Raw genomic sequence first — 21,949 nt, 5'->3', positions numbered from 1 at the left:
AGAGACATGGCCCCTTTCTGCCCAGACAGGCACTCACATGGTAGTGGTCTTGCCCGCACCATTGTGCCCCAGGAAGGACACGACCTGGTTCTCGTAGAGGTTGAGGCTCAGCTTGTTCAGTGCCAGTTTCTTGTCTGTCTTGTAGACCTTGGTGAGCTTGTCGATGCAGACAACCAAGGGGAGGTGGGTTGGCTCCTCCTCGATGCCTCGTGTCTCCTCTGCTGTGACAGTGGGATGGTGAGAAGCCAAAGAAGCCAGGCTTGGAGCAGGGCTCCTGGAGTATGAAGCAACCCGCCTCCATCCCATGGTGGCTGTGCTGGCTTCTGGCTCCTTCCCCTCTGCTTCTTGCCAGCTTACCCCCCTTCCTGCACTACAGTGGCAGCTCTCAGACAGGCTGCAGTGCCTGACTCAGGATCCTACCCCAACAAGAGCACAGGGGTCCACAGCCACAGCAAGACCCTGTGGCAGAGCCAGGGCCATCCCTGTGCCACCCACTGTCACCCCCAGCTGCCCTCACCCAGCCTCCGGCTCTCCATGGCACAGGCCTGATCCTCCTCCATGATGCTGAGGCGGGTGGTGTGTGACCAGGGCCAGGTCCACTCCCAGGTCTCCACGCGCCCGTTGCCCAGCCAGTAAGACTTCTGAAAAGGGAAGTACCAGGGCCGCGGCAGGCCGAACATGCCTGCAACCACAGCCCCGGGGAGTCAGGGCCAACCCTGCACCCAAGGCCACACAGAGGCCAGCTGAGGGCCAGGGCAGAGCTGGTCCCCACAGGCATGGGGGTTTCCCCAGCTCAGGGTCACCACTGTGGGGTAGAGGCTGTGAGCACTCCAGCCAGCTGGGCTCAAGGCAGTGCTGCTGGGCTGTGCCAGGAAACAGTCCTTTGGGATTTGGGTTGGGTTGGCTCATGCTTCAGCTTTATGATGAAAGAAAAGGGAGCGGGTGAGACACCTCCCCGAGGACGGATAAGGGGGATCAGTGTCCTAGTTGTGGACACCTTTTCTACAGCTGGCCTTTGAACTGAGACACTCAGCTGAAGACTCCAAGGAACCCGTTGGTGTCACCAGTGGGTGAGGGCATGTGGGCAGGTGTTCCCCAACAAAGAGCTCCCCGTAAGGTCCAAGGTGCCCTTATGCCCCTCTACCTGCACGTACCCGGGTGCACGGCCTCGATGTACCATGTGAGCACCCCATACACCACGGCATCCACAACCAGCATCATCATGGACAGCAAGAGGTTGAAGTCATCTCCTTCCACAGGTGACTGGCTGAAGGTGTGCCACTGGATACCCACACCGGCCACCTCATACAGTGCAAAGTACTTGGAGCCCAGCCCGAAGGCTGTGGTGGACATGAGGGACTGTGAAAAGGTGGAGGGAATGGGAGGTCAGCAGGAACCACAGACCAGCTCCAGAGGAACAGGTTGGGGTGAATTCCTACCCAGTGCTGCTCCACCCAGTTGGGTGGAGATGCTCCTGGCCCTGAGAGGCACCAAACCTTCTGGAGATGCCTCCAAAGCCCCACAGCGCAGTTGGTTCATACAGGCAGAGGCTTGCCCAGGGCTTGGTGACAGCTTGGTGGCCTTGTACTGGACATGGGATGCATGGGGCAAACCTGGGGCCAAGCATCTCCCCAGCACCCGAAGCCAACTCACCGCGATGCACTTCTCGAAGGCCGTTATCTTATCATGCGCCACCTCCTCCCGGATGGCCACGTACATGTAGGGCACATAGCTGAGGAAGTAGATGATGCCGCCGCAGGCAGAGGCCAGCTTGGCCTTGGAGTAGAGCACTGACACCAGGAAGCTGCAAGGGAGGACAGCATCACCTCAGATCCCACCCCCCCAGGGCTTTCCCCACACCATCCAGTTGTGGTGGCATTGAGGTGATAAATTGGCTCCTCAAATCAGCTGCCTGGGGGGACTTGTGCTCGACGGGGCAGCTCACCAGAACATGATTGTGGCCACAGCATAGATGGCGAGGAAAAGCCATATGATGAGGACATCGCTGTGCATCAGGACCTTGCCGTACTTGAGAATGGCAGTGAGTGCCGTGACTGAGATGGAGAGTTGGACAAAGCCGGTTATGAACCAAGCCACCCAGTGCACCGCGTTGTTCAAGCCCATCATCTTCATCACCTGTGAGGTCAAAACTGCTCAGTGGGGCTGTTCTGACCCTGTGTGCCCCTGCTGCCACTCTCAGTGGGCTGGGAGAACAAGGGGTAGCACCGAAGGGTCGGGGGGGCTGCTGGGAGCAGGCAGGACACAGAACCCTGTGCCAGGGTGCTAAGGAGCTCAGCTCCCTCCAGCACTGGGTAGGACTCATCTCATGTTGGGGACACTCAGAAGGACCAGCTTAGTCCAGGGATTTGGGATCTACATCTGCCCCAGGTCATGTGACCCAGAGACACAGGGAAGGTGACCAGGGGCACAGCACAGAATGTAGAGCTCAGACACCCACTCCTCCCCAAATATCTCTCCCACCATCCCCACCTCTTTCAGGCGATGCTCCTTCTCAGTCACAATGTGCTGGATCATCATGGCCACCGAGTAGACCCAGGAGATCACCATGCACAGGGGCATCATGTGCTCAATGACAAAGAGGAAGCTGGTGAGGTAGAGGAAGAGAGGAGAGAGCTGGATCATGGCAGTGCTGCAGAGATCCAGGGAGACCCTGGGCCACAGGATTATGGAGGGGCTCTCCCACTGCTCAGGGACAACCAGTCCCCAGCCCAGCACCTCCTTAGTGCCCTGAAAGAGCTTCTCCAGTGAGCCCACAGGACAATCCACTGTCCTGGCTGGTAGGCGGGCAGGTAGCAGCCGCAGGCTCAGTCCAGGGCCCTGCCCACCCTGGTGTGGATGAGGTCCTCTCCACCCTCCTGTCCAGGAGCATTAGTGGCTCTGGGACTTCTCCAGGTGCTGTCTCCAGACCACTGTGATCCATAATCACCAAGAGACCCACGTGCCATCCCTTTAATTTCCACCACCTTCCTGAGCCTGGTGGTCTAAGGAACTGGCTTAACTAGTTGCTTATCACTCCTAATGTCACTACTAATCTTTCAGGCCCCCAAACTCGTCCCCTTCTCTGAGCTGAAGTGTCCTGGCTGCAAAGGGGGAGGGGAAAAGTCCTGCAGGTGGGTGTTACTCACTCGTCCCGGGTATAACACGGGTATGGGAACATCTGTACATAGTTGCCAGGCTCCACCACGTCGTGGCCGACAAATGTGTTGATGAGAGCGCGCTCCATCATGTCTGTGGAGGAGGAGGAGAGGTCAGACTGAGTGGGCAGGGGCCAGGGACATGGGCAGCTGTGGCAGGGTGCTGACACTTACCTTGGATCCAGACGAAGCCATAGAGGAAGTAGAAGCGGCCGCCAGTGTTGGGGCCAGGCCGCCAGTATGCCCGTCGGATCTCATTGGTCTTCTCTGTGAAGCTGGAGTTCTGCCGGATCTTGTACATGATGTGGGGGGGCAGTGAGCCATCCCTGTTGGTCTGGAAGATGACACCTGCAGGCAGCAGGAGAGGCAGGGAGTCCACCAAGGGACAGTCACATTGGCCAGCCCACGGGGATGGGGAAGGGTTCAGCATGCCCCAACCAAGGACACTATACGGGCTGCCACGGATTAGAAGGGTGGCATGGCCCCGGGATGTAAGACCCCCACGAGATGCAAGGGCATGTGGACAGCAGGCAGTGGCAGTGGGAAAGCCAGGACAGCAGCAGGGTGCTGCATAGCAGTGCTCGGCCTGGAGCAGAGGAGGGGCACTGTGAGATGTTCAGCCTGTTCACCCACCCAACGCATGCATCAAGGGAGCCACGTCCCAAAACCAATGGCTCCTGGGCATGGCTGGAGAAGTACATGGCTTCAGGGACCCCTGCAAAGGGGCTGGTTCCCAGGGACATACTGGCAAAGACCGTGACGTTGTCCTGGTAGGCCTGGTTCAGTGTGTAGTTGACAATGCTCTCCTCATCTGGGAAGCCTTTGAAGATGTCCACGCTGACCTAGTGGGAGGGGAATCAGAATCACTAAGATGGGATCATCAAGTCCAACCAGTAACACAAGCACTGCCAAGACCAGGACTAAACCATGTCCCCACGTGCCAAATTCACATACTTTTTGAACACTCTCAGGGATAGTACCGCTGCCCTGGGCAGCCTGTTCCAATGCCTGACTACCCTGCCAGTGAAGAAATTTTCCATAATATGCAAAGTGAACCTGCCCTGGCACAGCATGAGGCTGTTTCCTCTTGTCCTGTCACTTGTCACCTGGGAAAAGAGACCAACTCCCATTTGGCTACAATCTCCTCCCACGTAATGGTAGAGAGTTATAAAGCTCTCCCTGAGCCTCCTTTTCTCCATGCTGAGCTGTCCCAGCTCCATCAGCTGCTCCCCATCAGACCTGTGCTCCAGACCCTTCCCTGACTCTGTTGCCCTTCCCTGGACACACTCCAGCAGGCCAGTAAGACCCCAAGGCCAAAGATGGGTTTAGCACACAGACCCTCCACACAGTACAGCATGTGCCACCCTAAGCCACCCCACAGCTCCTGAACAGTGTATGGGCACCTCCACCCTTGACATCTACCCCAAATCTCCTGACACCTCAGAAGCCACTATCTCTCCCATGCCCCCATGGGCTCCATCCCATGCTCTTAAGGTCTGAGCGGATCTGCCCCTTTTCATCCCACAGAGCCTAGCTGTGGGTGGTTCTACATTCCCACAGGTGGGCACCACCTCACCTTGGCCATGAAGCGGACCCAGCCGCAGGCAGCATTGTCAATAGTGTCCAGCTGCTGGAGCAAGATGCTGGCATTGGGTAGGGAGAAGTTGCCGTTGAGGAAGTTGTGGAGAACATCGCTGTCAGAGACATTCAGGATCTCTGGGTGCTTGTGGAGGTCAGCGGTGAACTGAGACAGACATGGGAGGGAGAAGCTGGACTATGCGTTACCTCTCAGGTCACTGTCCTCTCCATGGACACACGCAGGACCCAAAGCTCATCCTGGGGATGGGGCACAGTGTGCACCCTATGCAGGGATCCAGACTAGTCTCCACAAGAGCAAGGTGGGTACCAGGAAGCACCCCATGAAGAAGCTACAGGGTAGCTGGGAGCAGGACACCCCCTTCTCCACTGGCAGGGCAGTAAATCCCAGGCAGGGTCGGTCCCCACCACACTGTCCTACCTGCTGGAGCCAGCGGATGCGCCTTTGCAGCCTGCCCTCTTCCAAGTAGGCTCGGATCTCAGGGGAGATGTTCAGCCATGCCTTGGCATAGTGGGTGACGTTTCCCACAAAGGCGAAAGTCTCATTGGCCTGTGGTCGGGGGAAGGTCACACAGCGGGCAGAGGTGGGAGCCTCCTGCTCTCTGGGATGGCTAGCGGCCGTAGAGGTACCTGCCCACCTCCCACAGGCACTGCTTCCCCAGCAAGGGCCAGGGCTGCCTGTGTCTGCCAGTCAGCCTCTTCCCTGCCAGTCAGCGCATCTGCAGAGGAGGACTGGTGGGAGAGGAAGGATGGGGGTCCCAGCCTATGCACACTCACCTTCAGGATGACCTTATCCACTTCAGTGCCCATGGGTGCATACAGGATTTTGGGGTTGCTGGTCATAAGATGCACAAGGAGGCCCAAGTTCCGCTGCTCCTTACTGGTGAAGCCCAGCGAGCTCATGTTGCCCTGCTTCAGCGCCTCAGGCTCTATGGTCCTGCAAAGGGGGCTCAAGCTGTCCACTCTGCTCCAGCCTCAGCACCCCTTACTGCAAGCAGCTCCCACTCCTGCCCATGAGGGGACTTCACACTTGTTCCTGTGCCTGCACAGTGCTGCCTAACCCAGGAAGCATCCCTGGCTGCAGTACAAGGATGCAGTACAGCATCCATCCTGCCTGCTCAGCAAGCGGTGACACCCCTGGCCTGACCAGGGAGTGCCTGGAGCCATCCCCCAGCATTCCTACCGGTTGTTGCCGCAGAGGATGGGCTGTAGCCCGGCCCAGAGCTGCACGAACGCCGAGAATTGCCCCTGGGGGTTGTCACTGCCAGTTGGGCCCCCCTCAGCACCCTCCTCCTCCTCTGCTGTGGCATTGCCAGCCGTGGCATTGGTGCCAGCCCAGCTGGTGCTGTTGGCAGTGGGTGGTGGGGCCCTGCTGGAACAGGCTCCCCTGGGCAGCAGCTTGGCCAGCGCTGAGAGGATGTCCATGTCCCGGAGAACCTTCTCCATCTCCACCAGGTCCTCGAGGAGGGCACGGAGTCGGTGCTGGGCAGCTGTGTTGTTCACCTCATCCAGTTTCAGCTGCAAGGATGAGTGGACAAGGAGTTACCCACTGTTGGGGCAACAGGGTCAAGCAGGAGGGAAACAGTGGAGACCCCAAGCAGTGGCAACTCCACTTTCTTGGTTAAAAGGTTGGAGCTGTGCCCAGCTAGGGCCCTGGACTCATCACTGCGCATCCGTGGCTATCAGGCAGTGGGAGTGGTGGCAAGTGCTGGCAGGGATGTATTGAGGGACACAAGATGTCACTCAAGACAGGAAGGTGGCCCTCTGTGACTGCAAAGGATGCATCAGACTTGGGTGGGACTAGAAGGAGAACCTCAGAGACAGCCTTGAATTGTGCCACCAAGGGCATTGCCAGTCCTGGGTAGAGAAGCCTGCAGGGACACCTTGAAGGACGCTGGGGACACGCAGCCCCACCCGACAGGCAGTATCCAAGTGGGTGCTAGAGGAGGAATCATCTGGGGTCCTACCATGGAGCCGGCTGGCGAGTGCCTGTGTCATGCAAAGGGGTGACCAGGAGAGGCCAGGCCATGTAACAGAGTCCTCTGCCCCAACACATCCCCGGGTGAGTAGAAACCCTGCCCAGGACTCATCCCTGCCCCCAGGTCACCCCACCTGCCCAGCTCTCACCCTGCTGACAATCTTGGGGGTGTCCAGCTGCTCCCGGAGCTCGGTGGCCAGCTGGGCAAAGCGTTCCTGGCGGGTGGCCCGGCTGCCATTGCAGGCCAGTGCCCGGTACACCGCCAGCAGTGGCTGCTGCCCAGGGGTCACGCGCAAGAGGCGGCGCAGCCCCCCCGGGCTCTGCTCACATGTCAGCTGCTCCAGCACTGGCCCAGTGAAGAGGACACCCTACAGGGCAGGAAGTTGTGGGAACAGTGCTGCAGTGCCTGCCCTGGCAGAGCAGCCCAGCTTGCCCCACGGGGTGCTCACCTCCATCTCAGTGATGAAGGCCTGGGGGCTGTCAGAGGCGGTGGGTGCCATGGCGGCGCTGGCGAGGCCCAGGGCCTGGGAGAGCATGCGGAGCAGTGCCGGCCGGCGTGAGGCTGCCACGGGGTCCCGCAGCGCCCTGTGAACCAGCCCTTCCCGCAGGCTCCTCCAGCCACTGGGGAGGCTCTTCTGCAAGAGGAAGAACAGGGATGGCTGGTGGGGTGGGGGCTCCCTAAGTCCCCAAGCATACGTGAACAGCCCCACAGCACCCATGGTCTCCATAGGGAGGGGAAGAAAAAGGATGTGCAGATGCAAAGTGCAGGGGTTCCCTGCACCTCAGCCGCACGGAGGGAACAATCTCCCCTTGCTCCCTCCACAGCCAGTGCTCAGGCAGTGCCATCCCCCACCGCAATGGTAAACCTAGGCACAGGCACTGTTGTGCCTCGTAGCACTGAGGGAACTGGTGGCAGCACTGGGATGAACCCCAATCATCCCCGCTCCTGCTCTGCCCCCTGACAAGGTCCCATCGCAGCCCCTCTACTGGGACAGATATCCCCAGATCTCTCTGTGGTGGGATGTGGATGGGACAAGAGGATGGGCTCTGCCTTACCATGTTCCCTGCATGCAGCACCACTCCTCACCTCCAGCCACGTCATCTTCTCGCCGGGGCCAAATCCATCCCGCAGGTCTCGCTCATGGGTCTCATCAGGTACCAAAGGAAAGGAACCAAAAAACAGGCGGTACACCTGCACCAGGATGGGAGTGGGGCTGCCAGGTGTGCTGGGAGCAGGGGCACCCGCTTGCCCAGCAAGGCCCTGGCACAGGGTAGCAGGGCAGGATAAATCCCAGCTGGGTGCCTACTGGCCACCATCCCATGGGTCTGATGGTCGGGGCTCAGTCTGGGCCAGGATATGCCATGCATGAGGCAGCACAGACTTCTGCAAAGCCTGGCAGTCACCCACCTCCTGCAGGTCAATGCTGGAGCCCAAGAGCAGCTCGGTTGTGCTGTTGGGGAGGGACATGTTCTGCATCAGGAAGCGCTGCAGCTCGCCCTGGTCCTTGGCTGCCCATGCCAGTGTGAAACCGGACCCTGGGAAGGAGCAGGGGAGGGGGTCAGAGCAGCCCACAAGCATCAGGGACACGGCGTGGCACCACAGCTGGCCCTGCCCAACACAGTGATGCAGGACAGTGGCAGGACACTGCCACACACCATCACATCGCTGGATGCCAGGCAGATTGGCACCTCTGTCCCTGCCCGCACAGGCAGCAGGGGTAGGCAGGGCACAGCCCACCTGTTTGGCTGCTGAAGTGGGTCTCCATGGAGCTGGGCTCAGAGCTGCTGAGGGCCTCTAGGTGCCGGCGCAGTGACTCCAGCTCCTCCTCCAGCCCCGGGTGCCGTGGGTCAAAGAGGCTGCTTTGCTCTACTGCCTCGCTGAGGTGCTCCAGGAGCTGCGTCACCCTGCAAGAGCCCAGCACCGCCCTGGCTTTAGGGACAGAGGGATGGAGACACCTTCCCCAGAGCTCGGGGGGGGATGAGCCCCTCAGGGGAAGGGGGCAGCAGTGGTGCTTGAAATGGGGCACCGCTGCCCTTGCCTGCACACTGAATCCAGTGTGCTAGAGCATAGTAGAGTCCCAATGCCTTGAGGTGTCCACAGGGGCCACCTCCATCCTCCTCCCAGCACAGAGCACTCAGGAACCAGCAGTGGAATGGGCTGAGGTGTTCCCTTCACCCCACGGACATGGTGGTCCGCACCCAAGCACTTTGGGGGACACCAGCTTGTGCCTCACCCCCAGGGCTGCAGCGTCAACATGGGAAGGGGCAGGCTATGTGCAAGAGCATGCGGTAGTGTGCAGGGTGGGATGGGAAGCACATGGCAAGAGCAGGACTCACGTGGAGTTGGAGTACTGCAGGAAGCCAAACTCATCACGCTGGCCATCAGGGCACAGGGACTGCATGACGGGCAGGATCCCGGCCGAGGTGAGTGGGGCCGCCGTGTAGAAAGCTGGAGCCAGCAAGAGAGCAGAAGAGTCCAAGGGAAGGTGCGAGTCGGGGGAGGAGAGGCAGGGAGGGGGAGGGGGTCACCAGAGAAACAGACACTTGGTTCAGAGAAGCACGCGCCAGGGTCTGCGAGTCCCCGGGAGGCTGGCGGCCATGGTCAGAAGTCGGTAGCTTCTCTACCAGGGCTGTCCTGTGGGGCTGCAGGCAGCTCCTACCAACCTGGCTCCAGCCCTCTTGCTCCCACCCAGTCTGCCCTGGGTGATGGGTCCCTCAAGCCCTAGGACAATGCCAACTTCTGCTGTTTGCCCCCAGGATGGCCACCAACCTCCTCCAGGCTCCCGGCCCTTCCTGTTAGTAACCTCAGAGGCACTGGCAGATCTCCAGAGGAAGGTGAGGAAGAATACAACAGGGAAAATAGAGTTGTCACCTGCAGCTCCCAGAGCCCGCAGCCTCCCCCCAGTCCGGCTGCCCTGACGTGTGGTGGCTAGAGGTGGGTGGAAATGGAGACATGCAGGGGGAAGATGGAAGAAACAAGGAGCAGCAAGGGGCAGGCAAACCTTCCCCCCTCCACTGGCACGGAGCCATTGTCCCTACTGGGACCTTCCCATGTCCTCCCCCGGGGGAGGGCAAGCCCAGAACAGCCCTGCCCAACGAGGGGACCAGAGGTCATCATCAGGCAGTGCCAAGCAGGGACCCCGCTCTCACCACCCCAGCTGGTGGCCCTTTGGTTAGAGGTGGGTCAGTGCTGTTAGCACAACCATGATGGGCAGGGGCTGGTGAAGATGGGCTTCTGGCAGGGACAAGGGACAGCCCAGGGCACGGACAGGCGCAGCATGGGACAGGCCAGCAGCCTGCTAGGGTAGTGGGACCCACACTGGTGGCCATGCCACGGTTTGGTGACAAAGTCAGTGCATGGGTGGCATCTTGCAGGCCTCCAGGCTCCTAGAAGTGCCACATCCCAGCTTGTCCCACCCACAAGGGGCCAAGACGGGGACCTAGTGGTGGTGCTGGGGTGGGAGCCACCCCAAGCCCTTTGGTGATCCGGCAAGACTAGGTGTTAACAGGGGTGACAGCACCCAGTAAGGAGGTGAGAAGGGGTAGGACAAGCCTCCACCTGGCCTGGAGAGCCCTCTGCAGCCCAGGAGGCTGAGGACATGGCCACCAGTGGCACCAGCACCTGGGGAACCCAGCACCATCCACACAGGGGGGGCACCACCACAACTGGTCAGCCCCCAGGGAGGAGCAGGCAGGGGCCATGCTGTGCTGCCCAAGCTCATCTTCACCAGCTGCAGAGGAAGGCAAGAGGGTTACAGAGGTGTGAATTAGGCCAGAGTGACTTGATCTAAATCAGGCTCTTTCTCCCCAGACTACAAAGCCGGCACAGGCAAGGGAAGGGGGGGAGGCGTCCACCCACCCCACCAACTTACAGACTGGCGCATGCAGTAGAGGCATGAAGGGCAGGCGGGCAGGGGAGATGGCGGGAAAGAAAAAGAAAACATGAGCAAAAAAGAATGAAAAAATCAAACCAAAAAACCACAAAACACAGAGCGCATGTCAGCGCTGGGACAGGAACCCGGGCAGTGCCCGCTGCAGCCGGACCGCACTGGCAGCTGGGCTCTCCCTCGCTGGGACATGCTGAAACACAGGCTTGAACCATCATTATGTGGGGTCACCTCCAGCACCCAGCATCTCCCCTGGCCCTGCTGTGCCACCTGTGCCAGGGCACTCAATAAGGTAGGCATCCCATGGGCCCTGGAGAGCTGGCAGCTCCGCTCTGCCACCTCCTCCCAGCAGCACAGCCTGAGGGCAGTGGAGTCCAGTGCCCTGGCCAGAGCTCTGGCTGGACTTTTCCAGGAGTCCCCACCTCCAGTCTCATCAGTGTGTCACCTTGCCAGGCCCCTGAGCTCCCCAGGCACAGGGCTTCCCGTGGGACATTTTCCCTGCTGCTAGGGAGTCCTTCCAGGAGCAACTCTGGCTGCTCCTCAAATACCTGGCTGTCCCAGCACTGTCCAGGTCACCCTTCCTCCCACAAAACTTTCCTGCCAATGGCAGCCACAGGCTGGTTGGTGCTGCCACTCCCAGGGGAGTCCCCCAGGCTGGGACAGATCCACCTGCCATGTCTGCCCTACCAGCTCTTGGCTGCAGCCCCTGCCCAGTGCTATGTCCCTCAAAAGGCCTCTCTGGGTCCTCCCCCAATCTCCAGGCTGTCACAAGGGGACTGGAGCACCTCCCCAGAGCATCAGGGTGCCCTCAAGTGTAGGAGTACCCCAGGCACCGCCTCACTGGCACTCACCTTCCTTCACAGGGATGGTTGGCTTCTTCTGCCGCAGCCCCAGGAGGATGAAGAAGAGCACCAGGGGGATGAAGATCTCAAAGGCCAGCACCCACTGGGGATGACACAGAGCAGAGGGATCATGACACTTAGGGACAGAACTCAGCTGCCAGGGAGGAGGGTGGGCAGGACAGGGGTCCCCGTATCCTGGTGCAGTGTGGCACTGTGCCCAAATATTGCAGACGGCTGGTGGCACCGTCACAGCTCAGCCAGAAGCAAACAGGTTCCTGGGCACCCTACAATCTCCTGCCTGCAACCTGCCCGGGGCACTGCAGGACATGGGAGGGTGCACAGACAGGACGGATCCCTCCTCCAGCAGTGCAAACAGGGTGCCAGGGCTTGAGCCCAGCCTCGACGGGCCACCACAGCTGAGGCTGCCCACAGACATGACCCCAAGTCCTGAACAGCCTGTGCCCTCACAGCCTGGAGCTGTCTGACATCTCATGTCCCCCTGCCATTTGTGCCACCCCTGAGTCCCACCAGGTCCCATACATGAGTCCTAGCAGGGGGTAGACCTCCAGTTCAGCCAGGCCTTGGCACCAGCTCCAGGTGCAAGTGGTGTGCTTTGGCACCCCCATAAAAGGCTCCAGCTGCACAGGATTTCCACTGGCGGCATAAGGTAAATAACAGCAGATCCCCAGGAATCCCTGGCCACAGTGGCTCAGGAAGCCCAGACTGGGCTCTGTGCCCAGAGGCCCTGGGGATGGGCATCAGAGCCTTCAGCCAGCAGGAGTGGGCACCGGGCATGCTGCCAGTGCAGCTGCTGCCACTTTGCACCAGGAGCGCTCGGATGCGTCACGGCCCTGCTGCCCAGTGTGGGGGATTTACTGTAGGTGGGGAAATTGAGAAATAGTGTGAGGTGAGCCAACTTCCCCTTGCTCCAGGGCCAGATCAGACCCAAGGCAGGCACTGAGACCCTGAAACCTGCTGCCACCATGGGCAGGGCAAGGCAGGGCCCAGCTGCACTGCCAGGAAGGTGCTCCCCACAGCACCCACACCTCCATCAGGCTCCCACCAGTAACCCACTGCCAAGGGGCTAGCCAACGAGGTGGGCAGAGTGGGCTTTAACATGGCAGGAGCTGCCTGGAAGGATGTAGCTGGCAACATGTGCCAGGGTCAAAGCCCTTCTATCTCCAGTGCCACCTGGCTCACCCCGGGGCTGCCAACATTCTGTCAAGAAAGTCAGAGTAGCCCCAATCAGTGGTGAGCAGAGGGACACCCACACCTGGGTCCCTGCTGGCACATGGCCACAGTGCTGCTGCTGTAGGATGAGCATGATGTCCACCCCATGCTGCCCTCACCACCCCAGAGCTCCTGATTTTGGGGAGGCAGAGACCAGAGGAAGAAGGGCTGGAGGGGATGGAGAATGCCCCAGGAGCAGTGCCAGGGGATTCCCATCTTTCTGGTACCACCAGTCCCAGGGACAGTCCCTGGCATCACTGTTTCTGTACGAGGTGGGGTAGCAGGGGACCCACACTGCTGTCCCGTGGCCCCTGCTCTGTCCTCCTGGCTGCCTGCCCCCACCCCCTGCCTGTTTACCAGGCACACAATGGGGCCTCTGTGCCCAGGCACCAGGGGAACCATCCCCCCACACCCATGCTGGGCTGTACCAGGCTCCCATGAGGACTGTCCTTGGTGGCAGCAGCAGGAACCTGCTTGTTGTTACTTATTTTTTTGATGGGGGTCATTGACCTTTTGCTCATCTCCATCCCCAGAGACGTCCCTTGTCCCCATCCCCTCCTGCACTGCCACATACACCAGTGCCAGGGCAGGCTGTCCCCCACCTTTAGCACCCAGAGTGACAAGGCAACAGGCTGACAAGGTAGAAGAGGGGCGCTCCCCAGCCAGCACCTCTGGGACTGATCCTACCCCCTGGTCCCCAGGGCTGCCCCAATGGGGGCTTCCCAAGGGTGGTAAAGCCAGGGCTGCCCCACACCCACAGTGCGGCAGAGGCACCAGCACACAGCAGGGCCCCAAGGGAGCCTCAGCCCCCCAGAGAGGCACTCAGCAGGGACACTCAGCACCAGCACAGCCTGGGGACAATGGGGTCCCTGTCTGCAGGCGCAGGACCCTGGGGGACATTTTGGGATTGTGTGAGGAAGCGAGGACGCGGGGAGAGGCCAGGATGCAGGCAGCTGGGAAGAAAATGCTTCCCAGCAGGTAGGGCTAGGGAGATGAGAGAGGCCAGTACCTGCCAGTAGCTGGCCATACCCTGCACCAACCAATGTACCTTGCCCTCCCATCTATCCCCTGGTGTAGGTGCAGGACCCAGGATAGGACACTGGTCCCAGGGGTCCTTGTGCCCAGGTGAGAGTGGCCATGGGCAACTCCTGAGTGGTGGCATTCACCCCATCCATCTCCCCTGGCACATGTTCACCTCAGTCTGCTTGGATGTGAGCAGGACGAGGCTGTAGGTGCTGTCTGGGTTTGCACAAGTGCTGGGTGTCCACCTGCCACCCTAGGGACGGTAGGACAACCTGTGCTTGCTGGGCCCCGTGTTCAGCCCTGCCCCTGGCAGGGAGGTAGAGCTGGGTGGATGCCACAGCAGGGTACTGGCCCCTGGCAGGGGAACACATCTCTCCCTGAGCACCAGGACAGCAGTTCAACACCTGGACTCATCCTCTGCCATGCCGTCAGATGGGAGTGAGGGGCTGCAAGGAGGCTGAGGAAGAGGCAGTGGTGCCCGTCAGGATACACAGCTCCCACACAGCCAGGTCAAAAGGCCAGACAAGCACCACAGGACAGTGGGAGAGCAAACAGCCCGGCCTCACGCAGCGGTGCCACCATGCCCACCCTCCAGCCAGCACCGGGGCAGCTGAGATATGTGCTGGAGCCAGGGTCAGCATGGACATGGGTGCTGGGTCATGGAAAACTGCACAACTCCACCAATGTCCCCAGGATGTGGCAGCACTCATATCCCACTGGCAATCCTTGTGGGGACAGCCAGGCCAGGCAGAGACAGCTCTCCGCGTCCATCACCGCCACCCCAAAGTCTGCTCAATTCCCTTCTGCCCTCTCCCAGCAATGCCTGAAGCCCACAGGCACGGCCTCCAGCTAGCATGGCACGGCAGAGGGGCACCCAGGTGCTGGGCAGCCCCACCCTAAGACCCTCACGCTGGCAACTCCAGCAACACCCCTGGACCCCAAACCTGCCATGCCAGCCCCCCTCTCCCGTAGCCTGGCACCTGCGAGGGGATTATCAGCCCCGACAGAGGTGAAGCAGCACCACACACAGCCTAGGGTAAGCTCAGCATACAAAAACCCCACACGTACCCACCAGAGGACAGAGGTCTGCCAGGGTAGAGTCTGCCTGCACGTCTCCCAGGAGGAAGGAGCTGCTGCCTGCTCCCTGCCAGCCTCTCTGCCCATGCCAATGCTGCTGGTAATGCCGGACCCCAGGAACCCCAAGGGATGGGGCTCAGCTCCTGCAGGATCCAGCTTTTCCAACAGCATTTTAAGGCTGGCAGAAGAAATATATTAAACTTTTTGATGGCTCCAGACTTTAATCACCATTAAATGTCCACTTTTGCCCACAGCCAGGAAGCAGACATGGTCACCGGGAGATCAGCACTGGAGGGGGGGGCCAGCCGGGCCCCCTGGCCAGGCAGACCCATGAGGCTATGCCAAGCTCCCTAATTCCATGGAGGACCTGACCGTGGACACCCACTGATGGTCACCACCCAGCTGTGGACCCAAAAGGGCTCCCTGAGGTACCCTGCCCCATAGAGACAGACAAGGGCAGGCCCAGGGGCTGCCAACTCCCCTCCTGCCAAGGCCTGGAAGCTCTCACCTTTCACCCCTTTAGTCACTGCCAGTTGTGTCCGTCACCTCCTGTCCCACTAGCCCCTGACTGCAGCATGGGCACATCCCCACCCCTCACATCCTGCTGGCGGCCTTGGAACAGCAGCCTGGGGTCCTGCCTTGGGGAGGCTGGAGGAGGAGGAAATCCCTGCTGGTGTTTGCCAACACCTCTCCTGAGATGGGAGCCCAGGGAATACCCACCATGGCTCTCCCCACCACGTCAGCTGGGCACCAGTGTGCTGGGCTGAGGGGGACACATGGCACTGGGACATGGCTACGCTCCAGAGGGCACAAGATGCCTGGCCCAAGCACAGCATCGTGTCAGCAGTCACAATGCAGAGGAAGGTGCTTCTGCAACAGGTGTCCCCCATCTGCCCAGCCAGCAGGGACTGATAGGGATGACATGCCCCTGCCAAACCTGCGTTTCCCCTCCCCGCATCCACTGCAAACAGTGAGGAGCCAAGGAGCACCCAGAGTGGGGTAGCGCCCAACCGATTCCTGCTGCAGGATCCGGCACCAGCCCCCTCCCAGCCCCAACAGCAGGAGCTGGCAGTGCCACAGGCATGGGGTGTACTGTCCCCTAGGGATGCTGTGCCCCAGCAGAGGCACTGTTACAGCCCTCCAGCACTCCAAGTTTCAGCCTTTCTTTTTCTGGAGGCATCAATATCCCCCCACCTGCCCAGCTCTGCTACCAAGAGCCAGGGAAAGGGCCAGATCTGCCAGGCCAGCTCCTCTGTGCTGAGGGAGCTTTCTGGCTCTGAGCCAAGGAGTAGAAGGCACAGACCCTGACCAGGCCAGAGCAGCCACACTGCTACACCCCCCACACTACAGCCCATGCCACGAGGAGCCCCTTCAATGTGCTGCAGCACTGAAGCAGCACCCAGAGCCTCAGCTCCTGCTCACCATTCCTCCGAAGACCCCCCCTCCCGCCAATGCTTCCCCAGGGCCAAGCAAACCCGCAGCCAACCCAGCAACAAACCCGGCAGCACGCTACCATCACTGGGAGCTCCAGCTGTGGCTGCCTGCCCATCCCAACTGCATGGGCACAGAGAGCAGGCAGAGGATAGGTACATGAACATCCTGAACTGTGCCTCTGGTGACTTTTGAGAGAGTACCTGGTCATTTTATATCCAGATACCAAAGTCATAGGAGAGCCCACCCCTGAACACATTCCCATCCCAGCAGAACCAAGGCATAGCCGGCACTCGCCAGGGCTGCCATTAGCACTCCAGAGCCACTGATACTGTTCTGCTCAGACCTCCATCACCCCAGAGGCTCCTGCCTGAATTTCTGCTCTGGGAAGAGCAAAATCAGGGCCAAATCCCAGAGCATCACCCAGAACAGCTCAGCCACACCAGGCATGGTCCATATCTCCCACAGGCTGGGCACAAGACCTGACAGAAGTGCCACAGGACAGTGCCTGGCCATGCTGCAGGTCTCCCTGGACCCACCGCCACTGCATCCACAAGTGGCTTGGCCAAGCCTTCGTCAAGTGCCTGCAAACAAAGTCGGTCCCAAAACCACGGCTGCACCTTGCTGCAATCCTGCTCCTGAACAGCTCCTGGTGCTGGGACGATGGGCACTCTCCCGGCCACCAGTACTCATAGGCAGTGCAGGGAACTGCCCCAGCTCTCGAATCCCAGCCCAGAGCCCTCAGCCAAACATGGCGTCTCTGCTTCCCACCCCAGCCCACAGGACCACAGCCACTGCTCTGCATGCTGCCGGGAGCGAAGCGCATGGTGGCGAGGCACCGACCCCTCAGCAGCACCAGGTTGTGCCAGAGGGCAGCTGCTGGCACACAGCATGTTCCCTCTGTGAGGCTGGAAGAAGTCCAGTGACCCCCAACTCCACACTGCTGGGGTGAACTCCCAGCAAGAGAGGGGGCTCATGCATTCCCCCTTCCCTTCTCCAACCCCCCAGCCACTGGGATCACCCTAGAGGAATACAGAGCTGTTTTCTCTCAGTGAAACATCCTTCTCTGGCCGGTGCCAGGGTAGACTTGCGCTGGGGAACCTGCTGCCGAGCGCCAGGCGCAGCCACTCCCAAGCTCTGGCACAGGGCCTGGCTCTGCCTTGGCCACCCAGCGCCGACAGCTCGGCTCAGGGATGCTGGGAGAGGGCAGAGCTCCCCTGGGAATGGGCAGGATGAGGGCCTCTGCACAGTCCAGGGACACCAAGTGACTGTGGGACTTGCATGCAGCAGGAGCACAAGGAAAGAGGTGACATGCACAGGACACGGTTGTCCCAGGAGCTGCACCAAATCCATTCATCAGCACCTGCAGCACTGGGACCATCTCTCACCCTGGCACACGGCTGGTCCCCTGCATGCCCCATCCACATGCCTCCTTACCCTGCCACCCTGTCTGCAGCAGTGGCAGTGATGGTCCATGCACATGGAGGTGACGGGGCCTGGGCTCCTCATCCTCCAACCACAGCCTCCTGTGCTGCACCTCTATGCTGCCCACAGGACTGGGGAGGGTCACAGACATATAGGTCCCTAAAAGCTGTGTGCACCCCCAGTCTGTAACCCAATGGACATGGCAGCCAGGACTGGGTTAGCCAGCACATACCATAGCCTAGCTGTGCCAGCCTGCTTGCCCTCGAGGGCAGGGGTCTGGGGCAGCCTCCCAATGAGGCCAAGCAGCTCTACTCAGGGTGAGAGGCAATGACTCAGCCAAAGAGCATCATCCCCCCGTCATGCATTTTGGGGGCACCGAGGCTGCCCGTGCAGGGGAACCTGCCTGCAGCACCAGGCCCGGCCTTGCTCCTGTCCCGAGGGTCTCTAGTGCTTCAGCCATCGGGACACAGGGAGTCTGCTGCTGGAGGCTGCCAGTGAGGAAGATCAGGATTGGGCCTGCGGGATATTTAGTAGGGGAAGAGGAGAGCGATGCCAGCCTGGAAGCAGCAGCTTGCTCCCTTCCCCCACCTGCTAAAAATAACTGGCTCCCTCGGGCCGCGGACCCACACCCTGACCGGACCCCTGGCCCTGCCTCGGGGGGCCGGCAGCGTGACCCCGCGGCCCCAGCACGGCTGGTGCCACCTCGCCCCTTCGACCCCCCTGGGGAAGACACATACCAGTCCTCCGACCCCCAGCCCTACGACGCGCAGCTCTTCTCCAGCCCACGGAAGAGAGGCGGCTCCGACCCACATATGGGTTGGGAACCTATTTATAGGCGGCAGGTAGCGGGGATGAATGAAAGGGAGTGATCCCACTCGGGGAGGGGAGGCGACATCCGGCCTCGGGCTCCTGCCGGCCCTGGGCCCGGGGGGTTCCACGGACATGGGATGGGAGCGGGGCGGGAGAACCCCAACTGTTGTGGCCGCACGGGGGGCGCGCCGGGCCCGAGGCCGTGGTGGCGGCCGCCGGGGCGCTCCTGACGTTCCGGGGATTCGTGCACGGGCGGCCCCAAGCAAGCGGACACCGCAGGGCCAGAGGATGGGGGAACATCCCGGGGAGCCCCCGGCACCACCCCCGCGGGGGGCCCGACCTCGCCCCGCGGGGCTGCAGGGCCCCCGGGCCCCCGCCCCCGCTCCCGCTCACCGGGCTGCGCCGCTTCAGCGTCACGTTCTTCCAGAGCAGGAGATGGAGCTGATGCAGGAACCCCATGGCCAGGCCGGCCCCGCCGCAGGGCTGCGCCGCGCTCGGCTCCGCGTCACCCGCTGCCCACCGCCATCCCCGCCCAGCCGCCGCCTCTGCCCGCCGCGGGCTGCGAGGGAGCGGAACGGCCCCGGCCCCGGCCCCGGCCCCGGCCCCGGCCTCAGCTCCAGCTCCGTCTCCGGCCTCGGCCTCGGCCTCACCGCGTCGCGCCCTGCCCAGCCCTGCGCAGCACCAACACCGCCCCCAGCCCTCGGCGGCCGCCCCTTAAAGGCACCGCCGGGCCCACCCGCTCCGCCCGCACCGCGGCGGCACAGCCGGACCGGCCCCAGGGGATCCCCGCTGCATGGGCGGGCCCGGCTCCCACCGGCATCTGGGGCCCCCGTGCGGCCGGTCCGGAGGGGGGGCTGCTGCACTAGATGCCGGGAAACCCTCGGTGCCCCCGAGCCGCACCCACTCCCTGCAGCCAGACACAGGTTACCCCCGCGCCTCTGCCCCTCGTGTTCCCCAGGACAGGACGGACTGGCCCGTGGCTGCGGGGTCTGCGTCCAGGGTGCCACTGCTGCCCCTGCTCCTGCCTGACCCCTCCCACGGGCATATGCTGGAGCATCCACAGGTGTTTTTGGAGAGACCAACCTGCTGCCACAGCTGTCCACTGTCAGCTCTAACCCCGGGGCTGGAAAGGATGCTCTCAGCAGCAATAAACACTGAGCCAGGCTAGCTCTCCTCCTTCCTCCCATCCACCCTTACTTGCATCTATCCTTCCATCCACCCTTTTTTCCTTCCATTAATCCATGCTTCCTCCCATCTATGCTTCTTCCCATCCATCTGTCCTCCCATCCACCCTTACTTCTATCCTTTCTTCCTTCCTTCTTTTTCTCCCTCCTATCTTCTCTCCCTTCCATCCGTCCTTGCTTCCATCCATCCCTCCATCCTTCTTTTCCTCTCTCTTCCCATCACTCTGGTTCTCTCCATTTCCCACCTGTCCCTCCCTCTTCCTGCTCTCTGCAGCCTCCTCTCCCTCTCCTGTCTCCTTCCCTCTAACTCTCCGTGACCATCTCTTTTTCCAGCCAAGTTCAGCTGGGAGTGATGAATCCCCCTCTGGCTGCTGCAGACCCAGTGGTGCTGCAAAGGGTGCCCTGTACTCAGGGAAGGCCCTTCGGCAGCTGAACGGCTCTAACAAAAGCTCCCCTTGTCCAACACAAAGTGCCATTATTCCCCAAACTTCTGGGTGAAACACTGTGCTGAGGCGCGGGAGGATAAGGGATGCAGTGGTGAAGAGGCATCGTGCACCCAGCTCTGTGCCCTGGGGAGAGTGGCTAGTTTGGGAGGATTGCTGGGTGTGCAGGCAGGGGTATGGGCAGAGCTGCCCAGAATCGAGAGGAGCTGGGCTTTTGCTGGGTCCCTGGGAAAGGAGGGAAGCTGTCACTCTTGGCTCTCTGCACGGGATTGCATGTGGGTTATCCCCAGCCCACACAAGAAGCACCTCAAAACCCCTGTCCTGCAGCAGAGTGGTTCCCCAGCTTAGAAGAGTGCAGGGGGGGCTCCACAGGTGGATCAAAGTCCTGACCTGAGTCTCCTGCTCCCTCCCTTCCTGCTGCCCCTGTGTGAGTCTTGGGGAGCTTCTCTTTTCTGCTTGGCATGACGACGGAACCCTCTGCAGGGCCAGCAAGGGACAGACACAGCAGCGTACCATGGGACAGCACAGCCCCGGGAAAAGCATCCTTCATGGACCCAGGGCCTGAAGCCTTGGGGACGTGGAGCCCTGAGTACCTCTCAGGGGACTTCCTTTTGGGGTGGCCAAGCTCCTCTCTCTGTGTGGGGTCATCTGCAGGTGGCCGTACCCACCCACCCACAGTTCTCTGCTCTGTGCTGGTGCTGTCTTGTGTTCCCCAGTGGTCCCATGGCCTGGTTCCTGGCCCTGATCTCTGCCCAGCCCACCCAGGCAGCACTGGTCCTGGCTCCCAGCCTGGCTCAGAGCCACATTCCTTGGGCAACAGGGTGAGGGTGTCTGGACCTACTGGCTGCAAGTCCTTCTGGGGCATTGTCTCTGCTGCCAGGGTGTCCTGGGGCAGCACTTGCAGGTGACAGCTACAAGTGCCATGAAAAAGCTCCCTCCTGCTCCAAAAGACATCCTCAATCCCTCAGGGAAATTCTATTGCCAGTGCTGTCTGTGGAGGGGAACGGCCCCAGCCAGTGTGGCCCTGGGCCCTCAAGATATGGGACAGCAGCAGGATGATGCTGAATGCTCCGGCCAGGCAGAGACTGCTGCCCACAGCTGACAGGGCTGGCTCAGGCCAGGCTGGGAATGGTGCCCACAGATTGTGGTATCTGGGCTCTCGATCATGCAGTGGAAGAAATGCAGAAAGAGAGTGAGAAAAGATGACAGGAAGCTGGGGACATGGTTACGGAGGAAGGAACACCCTGCCTTGGGGCTACAGTTGGCCTCTGAGGGCTCCCGGGGTGACACTGAAACCACAGAGCCCTGCTACACCCTGGCACAGTGACATGGCACCATGCCCAACAGGGATCCCAGGGACCTGACAGCCGGCAGGTCTAATGGTGCAGACCCCAGGGGCATTAGAGCAGCCCAAGGACCCCCAGGGAGGTCTTGTTTGGGGTCTCATTCCCAGCTCTGCGTGTGCCAGGGCATAGGGCATACCCCTGCCAGCTTCAAGAACAGTGCTGCACACCTTGGTAGTCCCCTCCATGCCTCTGCCTCAGTTTTGCCATCTCATTTTGCCTGCCAGGGCTTTTATGGAGACTTGGGTCCTGGACAGCAATGCCAGGAGAGAACACAACTGAGCCAGACTGGGAGAAGGGCAGGATCGGGGCCGGGACCCAGGAGACAGCTCGTGCATGCACCACTGAGGCTCACACGTGCCCGCTTCCCCTTTTGGCAGGAAACATCCCAGGCAGGGCAATGCCCAGGGCTCAGCAGCGCTGTGGGGGGTGCTGGGGCTGCATTCGTTTACAGTTTCAGGATGAGTCAGTGGGAGTTGGAGTCGGGCTGGTATCCTGTTTGCAACCAGGCTGCAGGTGGCAGAT

At 61.0% G+C, this 21,949-nt stretch overlaps 1 protein-coding gene across 5 annotated transcripts in view; it reads right to left on the bottom strand.

Moving 5' to 3' along the window:
- Positions 1 to 19,171, bottom strand: part of ABCA2 (ATP binding cassette subfamily A member 2) — a 34,876-nt gene extending 15,705 nt beyond the window's left edge. For 2 of the 5 annotated variants that reach the window (XM_027720389.2, XM_027720392.2), the window contains exons 1-22: positions 18,848 to 19,171; positions 11,468 to 11,561; positions 10,602 to 10,604; positions 9,067 to 9,178; positions 8,468 to 8,634; positions 8,138 to 8,265; positions 7,817 to 7,921; positions 7,179 to 7,364; positions 6,879 to 7,097; positions 5,935 to 6,269; positions 5,529 to 5,688; positions 5,173 to 5,301; positions 4,732 to 4,899; positions 3,901 to 3,997; positions 3,330 to 3,503; positions 3,147 to 3,249; positions 2,491 to 2,605; positions 1,946 to 2,136; positions 1,654 to 1,804; positions 1,155 to 1,359; positions 518 to 682; positions 38 to 221 (exon numbers count right to left, since the gene is read on the bottom strand). In XM_027720389.2, coding sequence (XP_027576190.1) covers positions 38 to 221; positions 518 to 682; positions 1,155 to 1,359; positions 1,654 to 1,804; positions 1,946 to 2,136; positions 2,491 to 2,605; positions 3,147 to 3,249; positions 3,330 to 3,503; positions 3,901 to 3,997; positions 4,732 to 4,899; positions 5,173 to 5,301; positions 5,529 to 5,688; positions 5,935 to 6,269; positions 6,879 to 7,097; positions 7,179 to 7,364; positions 7,817 to 7,921; positions 8,138 to 8,265; positions 8,468 to 8,634; positions 9,067 to 9,178; positions 10,602 to 10,604; positions 11,468 to 11,561; positions 18,848 to 18,913 — 3,257 coding nt within the window. In that variant the 5' untranslated portion in view covers positions 18,914 to 19,171. The remainder of the gene's footprint in view (positions 1 to 37; positions 222 to 517; positions 683 to 1,154; positions 1,360 to 1,653; positions 1,805 to 1,945; positions 2,137 to 2,490; positions 2,606 to 3,146; positions 3,250 to 3,329; positions 3,504 to 3,900; positions 3,998 to 4,731; positions 4,900 to 5,172; positions 5,302 to 5,528; positions 5,689 to 5,934; positions 6,270 to 6,878; positions 7,098 to 7,178; positions 7,365 to 7,816; positions 7,922 to 8,137; positions 8,266 to 8,467; positions 8,635 to 9,066; positions 9,179 to 10,601; positions 10,605 to 11,467; positions 11,562 to 18,847) is intronic. The other 3 variants (XM_027720390.2, XM_027720391.2, XM_027720393.2) reach the window with 3 other exon arrangements.
- Positions 19,172 to 21,949: the final 2,778 nt, after the last annotated feature.

Source organism: Pipra filicauda, unplaced genomic scaffold (assembly GCF_003945595.2).
Source record: "Pipra filicauda isolate LSUMZ 115617 unplaced genomic scaffold, ASM394559v2 scaffold562_size295421_pilon, whole genome shotgun sequence".
NCBI lineage: Eukaryota > Metazoa > Chordata > Aves > Passeriformes > Pipridae > Pipra > Pipra filicauda.
The sequence above is the reverse complement of the archived record's forward strand: the minus strand, read 5'-3'. Positions and strand labels throughout refer to the sequence as shown.